We start from the raw sequence: 12,730 nt of genomic DNA, 5'->3' as shown, positions 1-12,730 counted from the left end.
ATATGGTGAATATGGGGGGGAAGAATATGGGGAGGAATATGCAACTTTGTTGGATGGGCAGAATTTACTTTGCATTACAGTATAAAGGCAGAAAGGAATTCTGCTGCTCTGATTTCCAGAGGCCAGTAAGTTCATGCATGTTCTTCCCCCATGCTTAGCAAAGGGGTTTCTTATTTCCCAGAAGACATTCTCCTTTCCTTCCTCACTGAAACTGCTCCTTCGTCTTCAAACAGATTTGCTGAGTTGCTGGTAACATCGCAGGATCTAGCTGTCAGCAAAAATCTTCAGACATCATTTGCTCTGTTGAACTCCAGGAACAGGTAACAGGTAACCCTGCACACCAGCAGCTTTACAGGCCATGCGTGCCAGTTAGGCTTCTAATTTACAATACATTCTGTTATGTATCACAAGGTGTAAGATTACTAACATTGTCATGGTACATTTCTTCATCTCCTTCCTAAACCACACTGCTACAACGCCTTTGAAGTGGGAAGTTACATTTTGTAACATTTTAGTAAAATACTGTTAACTAAAATCTTGCGTCAGTAGTAGAAAGGAAGATATAATCTGTATCTCTTCTGAATATATGTCATCTACCTCCAAAATTTAGTATGTGTGGATCCTTCAGGTGGAACTTTTGTACCTGGAAAGCAGATATGGCCTGTAGCACATCTAACAACTCTTTGGAGAGTGCATTTTCTTAGACAAGTCTGTAGAGGACTGGTATAGTGCTGGAATTGTGTACTTAATAAAGTGTCAAGTAAGAAATGATTTATGGATCCAAATATAGCAAATGACATGCTTATCTTTAAATATAAACTCTTTCCTTTATTTCCAATACACTTAAATGCATAAATGCAGGGCCACAGATAATACAGTATTAAAGCTTATGTATATAAATAAGTTTATGTATATACATCAGGAAGAAAAAAAATTAAAGGATAAGTTGCCTTAAATACTTTTGTTGTTGTTGTTGATCTTATTATCTGATAGCATTACAGGTAACATCTAAGAAAAAGAGAAAACATTATTTTGCCAGTTTGGGGAAGGGTAGGTTAATTATTTATGCATTGTTAGTTAACTGTTTCTTAGTACCTGCAGATACTTATTAATCTTCCCTTTTTTCTGTACAAATTTTAGCAGTAGGTTAAGAACAACCTTCTTGTATTGTACCTTAGTACCACAGAATTGTACCATTAGGAATTGTAGCTTAGTACCACTGAAACTAACACTTGAATGCAAAGCATGGTGTTTGAACACTCTTTTAACTTCTTATTTTTTACTGATTATATTTATACTTGTTGGTATCTCTTTAACATCATGACTGCATGCTGTTTTTAAAATGCAGTATTTTAGGTATCAAACAATTTATGTAAAACATACATAACTTGTAATTCTTACAAGTAGCAGTAACTTTGTTCAAGAAGAAAATATTTTAATTGCATGACCATTGAAGAAATTATTGCAAGATACATTCTTTTGCAATAATATAACTCCTCCTTAAGGAAAGCTGAATAGGTGACATGCAAACTCTTCTTCCAAAATCATCTCACTTTCAAGCAAAATAAGGAGGAAAATTATTTCATATCCCAAAAAACCTCCTTTTGTATTGAAACTGATAAAATAATCTCATACGTAACTTTATTTTTTGAAGAGTCCGATACAGTAATTTCTTGTTAGTTCTACTTTTCAATGAGGTGTGAGAAAGCAGAAGGCAGACAGAGAAGAAAGTGCTATTTGAATAGGCATCACACAAATTTTCCCAGAACGTGGAAATAAGTAGCCTGTACAATTACAAAAACATCTACAAGGAACACCACAGGTGTACTAGGTTTGATTCACAGAATTCAGAACTTTGGTCAGTGGAAAAAAGAAAGCAAAGGTAGGCTGCAATTTCTTCACTGATATATGAAAGAGTTTTCTTGATGTTTCCAGAACAAACTCTGAATGCCCAGTAGACTCCAACTTGACAGAAATAATTACGTGTTTGTAAGCACTGGCACACAAACCTTCATATCAGCAAATGAAGAGAAAATTATGGCAGTCTAGGAAAAAAGCTTATGAAGACATTCTGGACAAATTAACTAGCTCTGGGAGTGAGAACAGAGATTAGAGCAGTTCTTGGGGCTCAGGACACTAAACATCTATTGCAAGCTAACACTGACTTGCTTGGCAAATACGGCCAGTGATTTTATTTCTCTGTTCCTCACTTTATCTGGTCTCTATGTAGTTTTGTCTATTACAGAGGAGTGCTAAAAAGCTGAAGAAGTTACCTAAGTACAGATTTTACATTGAAAGGTAATATATTACTAAAAATTGCTCTTTTCAAGATCACTTCAAAGGCTTGTTAAAGGAAACTGTCTGCAAAGAGGAATTATGGCAGGACTGTATAGCTACCGACTGGAAAGTCTCTATATAGCACTCATGTTGCTCTTACTGCTTGAGTAGACCTATTCCTGGACTAGTGTTGTAGACACCCAAGTCATCTTTTTGAGTGATGTGCAGCTTCCAAGGGAAGAAATGCTTCTCAGATGGCCTCCTTCTGCTCTGAGTCACCATGAGTTCAACATCCTCATCAGAGAGCAACCGGATCAGATCACCATCAAGGTCCCGGTAATTCAAAACAATGTCATCTTGGTCAAACTCCCGCCTGGTAGAAAATAAATTGATTGATCCCCAGAAATAAAGGAACACCTGGGAGATGTTGCATGATGAACGATATACTGGCAATCTATTTAATTCTGCTAAAAGCTACACAAAGCCTTGGGTGTCTTGGCATTCTTGATACAGCTAGTACTAGAGATCATACAGCCACATTCATGCTGTGTTGTGTTTAAGCTGAGAAATCTGTAAGAACCAAGACCCATTTCCAGTAACACAACATGCATGGCAAAATTAATCTGTGAGTTTGATGAAATCCCTATGCGGAACAGTTGACTGCGGACCCACTTTTGCCTACTTATGGTTGCTTTTTTTTTTTTTTTTCCTGAGGGGAGGGCAGGTTAAGGAATGGAAGAATGTTAACATAGGTATTACTAATATTTGATCTTCTAATGTCTTCATGTTTCTGCATCCTGCAGAAGTATAATATATTAGACCAAAGATCCCTGCATGGGAGTATGGCTCTGGTCTTAGAACAAGAAATGGAAACTTCCGTCCAGCTTAAATGAGACAGAAGTGTGTCACATTCCATGTTTACTGGCTATCCCAAGGCAGACTAGTGTCTGCACAGATGGCCCTGGTCCAAGGCAAAGTACAACTTTTTCAGGACACTTGAAAAGTATTTCACACCCAAAACATGGCGATAACCAAATAGAATATAGAAAATCTAGAACTGGAAGGAACTTGACAAATGCTTAAATGATATTAAACATACAACTAACTGTTTGCACTGTACCTCATCAATTTCATGAGATCTTTGAATGATGGAATGCTGCTCAGATCCTCTTCCACTGAGATATCCCTGTAACGAGAGCAAATCTAATCATTACACATAATGAAAAAAGACTTGTCAGCATCTCTTCAGCAGTAAACTGCTTCTTATTACCTGATAGTGCTCACTGCCTCATCATGGTAATAACAACGAATTTTATTAACTGTGTCTTCCTGCTGTGGTAAATCTTTTATGATCTTCACAAAAGCACATGGGAATATTCCAGTGGCATCATCAACTGTTCCCTGGAATGATAAGAGTTGTTAGAATGAAGAAAACCATGCCATTTTGGTCACATACAGTAAGTTCTGGAATTCAATTAATTTCCATGGAAACAACAGTAAGAATTTTTCTACTATAATCAAGAAAAGAAAGGCTATGGAAATGACCTGATGGCATCTCTACAAAAAGATTATACAATTGCTTAGTCAAATAGAAGGCAGGGGAGTGAAACAGTGTGTAAAAAATGAAAGTCAGATGGTTGCCAAGGAAGGCTGTGGTGTTTGAGCAAGCAGAGATATCCTATCAGCAAACACACAGTATGTTCTCCTCGTCCTTTTTCAGAACACTGCCGCATTGCCCAAATTCTCTCTAATCAAGCTGACGTGTGTTGTGGTATGAAGCATAAAGTATATAGCAACTTGTCCTGAGGCAAGAAACCAATTAATCACTGAAATGGAGTTTCCATCTCCTTTCTGTGGCCTTTTTATGTTCTAATCACTTCCAAAGAATTTAAAAACATTCCAGCAGAAGCAAATGCAAATGCAAACTGAAGTCTAGAGGGCAGAAAATTTGTAAGCTAAAAACCATCAAGGAAGGAAACAATTTCAAATTTGGAGTCAAGGATTTGTTCTTGACAGTAAGACCTGATTATGATGCAGTTTCTCATTGAAAGGAGAAGACAGGTCACAAGGAGTAGGAGAGCCCTTTCTACTCATATATTTCAAAGTATGCTAATAATTTAGTATTGCAGTCTTACCTCCAACCAGTCTTTGTTTACTCTGCTGAGTAGATAGATCAAGTCTCCCTTCTTGAAGCTGAGTTCCAGTTTATTGGTTCCAGAAAAATCAAAGAGAGCCTATGGAAAGCAATAACACTGTAAGTATTTATTCACAGAATTACAAAAGTGAATCCTTCTTTATGTTCTGTTCTTGGGGTGACACCATAAAGCAGCACAATAGTATGTACTTTGTCATCACAGCTGTATTTCTGGGGTAAGGTCATATATATATATGACCGTAGTCCGAAGTTCTCACAATTTCTTCTACTCAGCACACACAAAAATGCTTTGAGAAAGTAGTGAAAGCACTAGAATAAACATGGCTCTGAGAGGGCTATGTGCTAGGATTCTTAAAGTGGCAGGACACTGAGCACCAGAAAAGAAAGTTGAAAACACTTAAGAGCAAGTAAGTCAGCAGAGCCGAAGACAACAGGCAAATTGAAAACTTGACAACTTGAAATCCTGAGTATTAAAAAAAATATATATATAATATTTCTGGTTGCAGTTTTACAGTTTTCAGATTTGCTGCAAAGTATCACAGCGAGCCTTAAAAAATTGCGGAAGGGTTGTGTCCTAATTTAGGGGTAACTAACTGTTGTTTTTATATGTAGCTTTCAGGCCTGTTCATGGCTGAACTGAGAGATTTGGGGAAGTCTGGGAAAATGACATGTAGTTAAAATGGAACTTAGATGCCCCCTTCAGGGGAAAAAAAAAAAAAAAAAAAAAAAAGAAGTAGTAAGCACATGCTACCACCCTAACAAGCTGTTCTTGAATAGTTAAAGGGGCCAAGTTATCAAAAATACATATCTCCCCCACTGTCCTCAGAGAACATGGTAGTCATTTAAATGCTTTTAGAAATGCAAAAATTTAAAAGTGTTCTTTATTCCATTTTGAAATTATTCTTCTGGGTTTGTTAATGACAAGAGTTCTTCTAATAAAAAAAAGACAATGGCTACTGTTGTGCCAGTAGTTCATACGTCTACTTAATAGCTCTTTCAAAACTCTTTTTTGGTCTACTGAAACGTTTTGGTAGGTATATTCAATATTAATAAATTAATAGATAAAACCCAAGAGATATGACTGATACAAGACCTGCCATACTCAGTGTGAAAAACAAACCAAACAAACCTCAAAGCACCTGCATGGTTTTTTAAACTTACATGGCAAAGTCACATGTTCCAGGATACAAGATGATACTCAGATAAGTGCTGGTTACAAAGCAGTTCCATGTGCTTAATACCAAGACAATATACAGCAAAAGAAAAGGGTACAGGTGTTTTTCAGTAGAACAATTACGTTACAGAAAATACTAAGATACCTCACCTGTGAAGCTTTTAAACATATACTGAAGTCAATGAGACTGAAGTTTGTGCTTGTTTTAAATTTAATTTATGGGTATCACTTATGCAAATGCAGACCATTTGGCAGTAAGCTGTACATGTCTCAGTTTCGAACCTCCTGTCATTCTGCCTTCACAATGGACCTTCTTATTTACTCAAGTAAGGAGGAACAGAACACTTATTTCCATCCTTTGTTTCATTCCCTGTTGTTAAAAATCAGCTGTTTTCCTGTGTCGATTTCACTTCCCTTCTTTCCCCAAACTCTAATTGGAAAAGGCAACTTGATCGATGAGATGCCAAAGTAAAACAGAGTTTAATCTCCTATCCCTTGACAGATTGTGTAGAATACTCACCTCAGCCCGTGGAGTTGCCACACGGTCAGAAACAGGCACTTGAGGTGAAATGCTTTTACTGCAAAGAAAAGAGACAACAGCCTTTCTAGTCATCAAAAATACTATGCGACCAGCAGTACCATGTCTGCATTTTCATTGTTCAAGAGGTAGGCAAGCCATAGATCACTGGAGAAACTGCACGAGAATCTGTGTGCAGCACTGAAGTAAAGAAATATGGATGCAACAACATTGCCCTACTTCTCTTGGTTTCAGTGCAGAGCAGCAGTGATTTGAAGATGTCTGCAGCTGAGAACAGATGGAATTTTCAATACAGTCAGTATCCTGGACCTCTCTGCCACAGCACAGCTCAGTCCCACTTACTCTGCCTTCTGGGCATCACTGTTTCTAGCATTTATGGCATTCAGTTAAAATTCTGCCATCACACACACATCCGAGACTGCGTACACACGTGCAGTTTTTGCAGTTTGGGGTAAATGAAAAGGAAGCAGGTCCATCTTTGAAAGGAGAATTAATTTGTCTGAAGGGTAATGAAGTATAACGTCTACTTAGCAGTTCTCCAAAAGGGTGTCAATACTGCTATGTGGGACAGGCCCCTGTTTAGACAAACAGGAACAAACTACATATTCAGTTCCACTTAGTATCTGAACCAGATCTCACTGAATTCAGTGCCAAAACTCACATTGACTTTAGTGGTGCAAACCTATGTTCTTAAGTTTGGCCTGTATATTCTGTACATTATAACAGATATTACCATTAAAGAATTATCAATAGATAGAGCTGTGCAGCATTTTTTTAAAGCAAGCTATATTGTCATTTTTGAATTCTCCTTTAATACAAGTACAATATATCCCCTTTAAAAATTTGAGACTACTCAAAACAAGAAATATCTTGTGTCTGCTCTACTATAAAGATCTTCATATTAGGACTTCATGGATTCACTTTGGAAACACAGTGGTGATACTCGACTCTCTGTCCCCCCAGAAGTGGACAGCATCTCTTACAGCAAGCAATGCTGAAAAAACATGTCAATCACTTACACTCGGCGTGTCCGTGGGCGAAGCCGTCTCAATCTGTGAGGCACTTGTTCACAATCAAAGTTTGAGTGGTAGAAGAACAGTCGTACCTCTTCATCCATCAACACCCAAGCAGGTAGGCAGAGTAGGTTCTGTGCCAAGAGCAAGTAGAAAGCAGAATATAACACTGGGAGAGATCAATTCTCTATTTATCTACATGTAACAAATGCGCCTCTTGGACCTACAGGATCATGAAGGTTATTCATTACTGCCAGAACTCTCCCTCCTCTCCCTTCTCTCTCAGCAGGACACAGCTGAACAGCTGACAGTTTCTCCTGTTTACTCCAGAAGTTGGCCAATGTATTGCTTCGCTCTTTTTGTGCCTGATTTACTGCAGAAGGAGTAAATTGCTCTTTGTGTTTCCCTTCAGAACATGAATGACTGTGGAAAGAAGGCAATCTTAAGTACTGGAAGTCCTGGTCAGTGCTTCAGACTTTTACTGATTTAAAGTCAGGTCTTCAGTTAACCTGTACACAAAGAATTTATCTCCTCCGTGTCTTGCCTTGCTGTGTCTTCCCTGTAGAGTAGGTACACCTAGAAGCCCACCCCACTTTCTTGGTCCCTTTGATGCACATACCAACTCCATGTTCACGCAACACCTGGAGATTCACCATTTCCTCATACATCTTGTTTGTTTGTCTGTTTTGTTTGTTTGTTTGTTTGTTGGGGGGGGGATTTTTTTGTGTGTTTTGGGTTGTTTTTTTTTTTATGGATATCTATCTATACATAAAGGCAAGGAGCAAGCCTTTGTGAACTGTGTTGTCCAGCAGATCCTACAGTCTGAACAATCTCAGGACTAGGACTGCAGGTTGTCCCACAGTGTGGACAATGTGTCTTCAGGGAAAACAGTACAGAGAGAAGCAGATACTTAGGGCTAAAACAGTATAGTCTCTCTTAGATGATTTCAAGGGGTAAGTATCTCCCATGCTCAGTGCAATCTCTACTTCAAAATTAACCTTTACCTTCATGTAGACATTTAGGATAGGAATCCTGTTCTCAGCAATTTCCTTTTTGGACCCAACATAAACTTTTCCTGGAAAATATGAAACCTGTGACAGTTATTGAAGAAAAAAATGGAGGCTGTCAGAGAAACGAAGCAAACAGTAGAAAGTAGGATGTCCAAGAAAATACATATTCTCTACAGGATTTTAGATTTCTAAATTAACTTTACCACAAGTGGAGGGACTGCTAGTGGAACTTGACTTCTCCAGCATCCACAGATGGGAACTAGTTCCTTGTCACAAGTAGAAATCCTGTGTACTTGCCTACAATGCACTCCTCTTTAGGACAGCCCAGGACTGAGAAAGCTGCTAATCCTGCACAGATTTGGTACTGATAGCTTACCTGGCAATACAGGGAGTGTGCAGGTAAAAGGACTGTTTTTGCTCTCTGCCCCATATCTCTCCTCTAGTTTGGTGTGCAGGGCATAGAACTGACGATAGCGTCGGAAAATCAGGTATCTGCCGCCACCTTTAAGCTTTACTTCAATGACAAACAGCTGAAAAAGAGAAGGGGTATCCAGGCTGATATTCATAATTATAAATACTTAAAAAATCACAGTGAGGCATACAATAGGAACATAAGATCAGTGCTCCAGCAGTGGAAATACTGTCTTAGAGGCAGAGTGGAAAGTAAGACTGAAGTTAAATGTCTTCAGACTCAAGTACCAGAAAATACCCAGTTAGCACTAGGCATTGTGGTATATGTGTGGGTCCAGCTTTCCCATGGATCATTTCCATGTGGCTGCTTTCTATTACCTAATCTTAAAAGGAAACCTGAAATGACTACACGCTACTTTATGCTTACATACCTTCCCTCTGTGACAATCAAAATATATTAGGGAGGTAAATACAAACATTTTACAGTAGGATGCTTTGGACATCTAAATCTATAGACAGACATCTAAATTAATTGATTTTCAGAGTTGCAGGTATTCCTACTTCTTTCTGACTTTAAAGTACAAAATTTCAGAAATTATGGTCTGGCCAAAGGTAAGGCCAGAAAAAGAACTTAGTCATCTTACTTGTAATGCCCTCCTTCAACCACTATGTTATTTCTTATCTCTTGCCAAAATTGCTTTCCTGTAAAAGAGCCCATGATTTCCATGCACTGACTTCTGAGTCATGTTGCGCGCAGCTCCTTCAGAAAACATAAAGACAGAGCAACCAAACATCATTATATTCCAGAGTAAAAGCTGCACACTGCAGTCGGAAGGCATTACAAGCAATGTCTCCAGCAAAAGCAGCATATCCTGCAGAAGTCAGACTAAGCTGGTGTTTTCCAAAATCCCTCTTCAGAAAATCTCACAGGCCTTTTCCCGACTATTACCTTCCCTTACGGTATTTCACAACTTATTGATTAACTGCATTTTGCATCTCACAACCAAACCAGTCACAGCTGAGGGCACATAACAACAGGATAAATCTCCTTTCTTACATAATAATTAGTAAAGCCTTTCTTCTCTTCAATATCTGCAATGTTAGCTGAAACAGGGACATCATCGGGAAGCTGGTCAAAATCACTGTGAAGCAAGAATAAAAGATTTAGGTTACTCATACTGGTATTAGCCTTTGGAGGTCTCTGTGCCGTACAGAACAAAAGATAGTTAGGCAACATCACATTATCTAGTGTCAAAACCAATAAGTTAGAAATTCATGGTGCCATTCTCTTCATTTGGAAGTCTGATCTTGAGATGTTGAGCTTTTATGTTCAGCCTAAGTCAGTCAGATCATTGTGAAGATCCGTCAATCCTAAAAAAAGTCCCTGTCAATCCTAGGCTTGCTAGAGCAGCAAGGCTACAAAAGAAACACTTAAGATGGTAAACTTTTCCTGACAAATGGGATCAACTGTGGGTGCATTCTTAATCCTTCCTACAGCGCCTAATAGACTTAGAACAACAACTCCGCAGCAGTATTCCTTATTCTAAGGAGACAGTTATATACCATTAATGGTGTTATTGTTACTATATTACTGCAGGGAATAGGAAACAGTTCTGAGAAAAGAGCTTGTTGTACTAGGTGCTGTAGAAACTGACAGCACAAAACTAATTCCTGAAATACTTGCACTCTATGTGTAAGATGTACACAATGTACCTTATTCATATAATATAAGAAACAACAGAAGGATAAGCAAAAACGGGGGAAAAAAAAGCAAAGAAACAAAGACATAGAATTGTTCTATATCGTAAGCAGTGGTGCCTGCACCAGCTGTCAAAACATTGTCACGTTTTCTTGTAAACAACACAGTAAAGCGGACTCTTTAAGAGGCTTTGAAAAGAGCAGGAGTATCCTAGGAAATACTTATGAGACCTCCCAGCCACAGCAGACAACCTGAAGCAAACACAAAGATACATGTTTGAAAATGTCAAAAATGTGTGAAGGAACACAAGAGAATGGGCCAAGTTAGAATAAGTTTTGTGGATTCTATTATAGAAAGTATTGTGTTTGAATCAAGAGAGAAGGAAGATCCTTGGAGGAACACCTAAAGAGCAGACACATGACCATGCTGTCACGTTTTCTTGTGTATATTGTCCACACAATGAAACAGCAAGGACTGGCAGGTGCTTTTTCCTCTGGGACCTTCTCCTTGGTACAACTTCTTTGACAAACAGAAGACAAATTCACCATTGCTTCGATCTTACAACTCAATGTTGTTAGAGTGGTATTTATATTAACACTTAAGTAAAAAGGATCAAGAATGATGAATAAAGGACAAAAAACGAGGTAGAAAGAGAAACCTTAAAGAGGGTCATTTAAGATATGCCAAGCTGAAGTAATGTTAAATATTCTGATAATACTACAAAAACAGCAGTTGGCTCAGTTTATTCTGCTAGGAGAATATCCAAATCAGGGGCTTCCACAATGTGTAGCCCATCTGGAAGGCTGAAGTAATGATGCAAAGTCTTGCAATAGCTTCCTGTACAAGAAGAATGACATGAATCAGCACCACCCACGGCACCGTAAATACTACCACTTACTGTGAAGAGGGATGTGGCTATGGACATCAAGAGACATAATTAGTCATATCACAAACAGCAGTAAAAGGGAAACCATTTGCAGCTCTAAAGAGGACAATGACCCACTATTGTCCTAGGTGGTGAATATCCCCCAGGAAAAGAAGCAAGCAAGCCCATTCCAACTTAATCAATGATCTGCTCCACTGAGCAGCCTAATAGTTTGGAAGCTATGATAACAAGAACACTTTTAGAATCAGCAAAGAAGCCTGCATCTAAATTAAATGAAAAGATTGCAGTAGTTACATGGAGGCTCGTGGGGAAGTGGGACGAGGGAGAGACACATTACCTCTTTTCGCGCAGCTGGCGGGGAAGAGACATGTTTCACCTTCTTAAATCCAGATTGCTAAAATCTATTCCTCGGCTTCTTGGGCAGCTCCTGCTTGAATAGGATTAACACAGTCAAAGCAACTCTCCCTGCATGAATCAAGACTCCTTTGCAAGGCCTCAGAGATCTTTTTCTTTAATGTTGCAGTGTCAGACGACTTCTTCTGTACCTCCCCTCCCCCATGAGATTGAGGAAGTACTAGAGAAAAAACAGTCATAAAGAAAGGCTCTTTTGTGCTGTCTGTCATGTATTGAAACTGCCACAGTCACGAAACCAAAAGCCCCCAAAAAAGCAGAAACTATGAGCCACACACTCCATTGTCCACATCTCCACCAAAACATCTGCCTCTGTGGAAATGAAGTATGAGTGGGCTCAACAAATTCTGTTTTGCTCCAGCCAAAATGTCCCAACATACACCTCTACACTAACATTTGTAAACTAGGATGAATACTCCTGATCTCTTCTTGAGTCTCTGTGATTCCAGAGAATCCTCCTTTCCATGGACCAAAAGCCAGGAGGTGGAGCCAAAGAATAAATTTTCAAGTGAGAGCAGAAAGTGTGGTCAGGAAATGTAACCTTGTCAAACATATGGGTATCAGGAAATCAGGCACAAGAAATTAGGAAATGAGCTTTGAAGGATGGATCAATGCAAGTAAGACATGAGTCCTTGAAAGAGCTCTTCTCAGCTCCGTATGCTCGAAACAATCCACATTTGCCACCTACAAATCCATGATCATGGCTCACTCAAAGAGAATCCTGACTGCCCCACCTTGTACACAAAAGGTACTGATACAGAATTTGTATAACATCAGTGAACAATTTTTCAAGAAGAAAACAGAAGTGAGAAAATGATGAGGAAACCATCATTTTCTAACACTGTGGATAAATTGCAGCATAGCTTATCTGCATCAGTCAAAAGCTGTCACGTAGTATCTTTGCCTCCCCATTTCACTCTTTAGCTCTCTTCCATTTTCATGTTCATTACATATTTGTTTCCTTCTCCTCCTGTTGTCAAGCACAAAACTTCTCATCTGAATAGAGCGAAAGTCAACAAGCATCCTTCAAAATAAAACTCCATTTACAACTGTAATCATCAACCTTGAGAGTAAACTGCATTTCATTGCATTTTAATGAAGTAAATTCTTCACCCTTCTCTTTCCTGTGGATAATTGAAGGCACCATTATAGAATT

General features: G+C 38.7%; 1 protein-coding gene across 1 annotated transcript; it reads right to left on the bottom strand.

Annotated features, from left to right (window-relative positions):
* Positions 1-282: 282 nt before the first annotated feature.
* On the bottom strand, positions 283-11,709 carry NCF4 (neutrophil cytosolic factor 4). Its single transcript, XM_082075933.1, has 10 exons — positions 11,501-11,709; positions 9,636-9,720; positions 8,544-8,697; positions 8,162-8,232; positions 7,164-7,291; positions 6,127-6,184; positions 4,413-4,511; positions 3,548-3,678; positions 3,398-3,463; positions 283-2,650 (listed from the first exon to the last, which is right to left on the bottom strand). The coding sequence occupies exons 1-10, from the start codon at positions 11,530-11,532 to the stop codon at positions 2,434-2,436; spliced, it is 1,041 nt and encodes a 346-aa protein (XP_081932059.1). The 5' UTR covers positions 11,533-11,709; the 3' UTR covers positions 283-2,433.
* Positions 11,710-12,730: the final 1,021 nt, after the last annotated feature.

This window comes from Streptopelia decaocto, assembly GCF_964273445.1.
Source record: "Streptopelia decaocto genome assembly, chromosome: 1".
In the NCBI taxonomy this organism is placed as follows: Eukaryota; Metazoa; Chordata; class Aves; order Columbiformes; family Columbidae; genus Streptopelia; species Streptopelia decaocto.
This window is presented reverse-complemented; position numbering and strand designations above follow the sequence as displayed.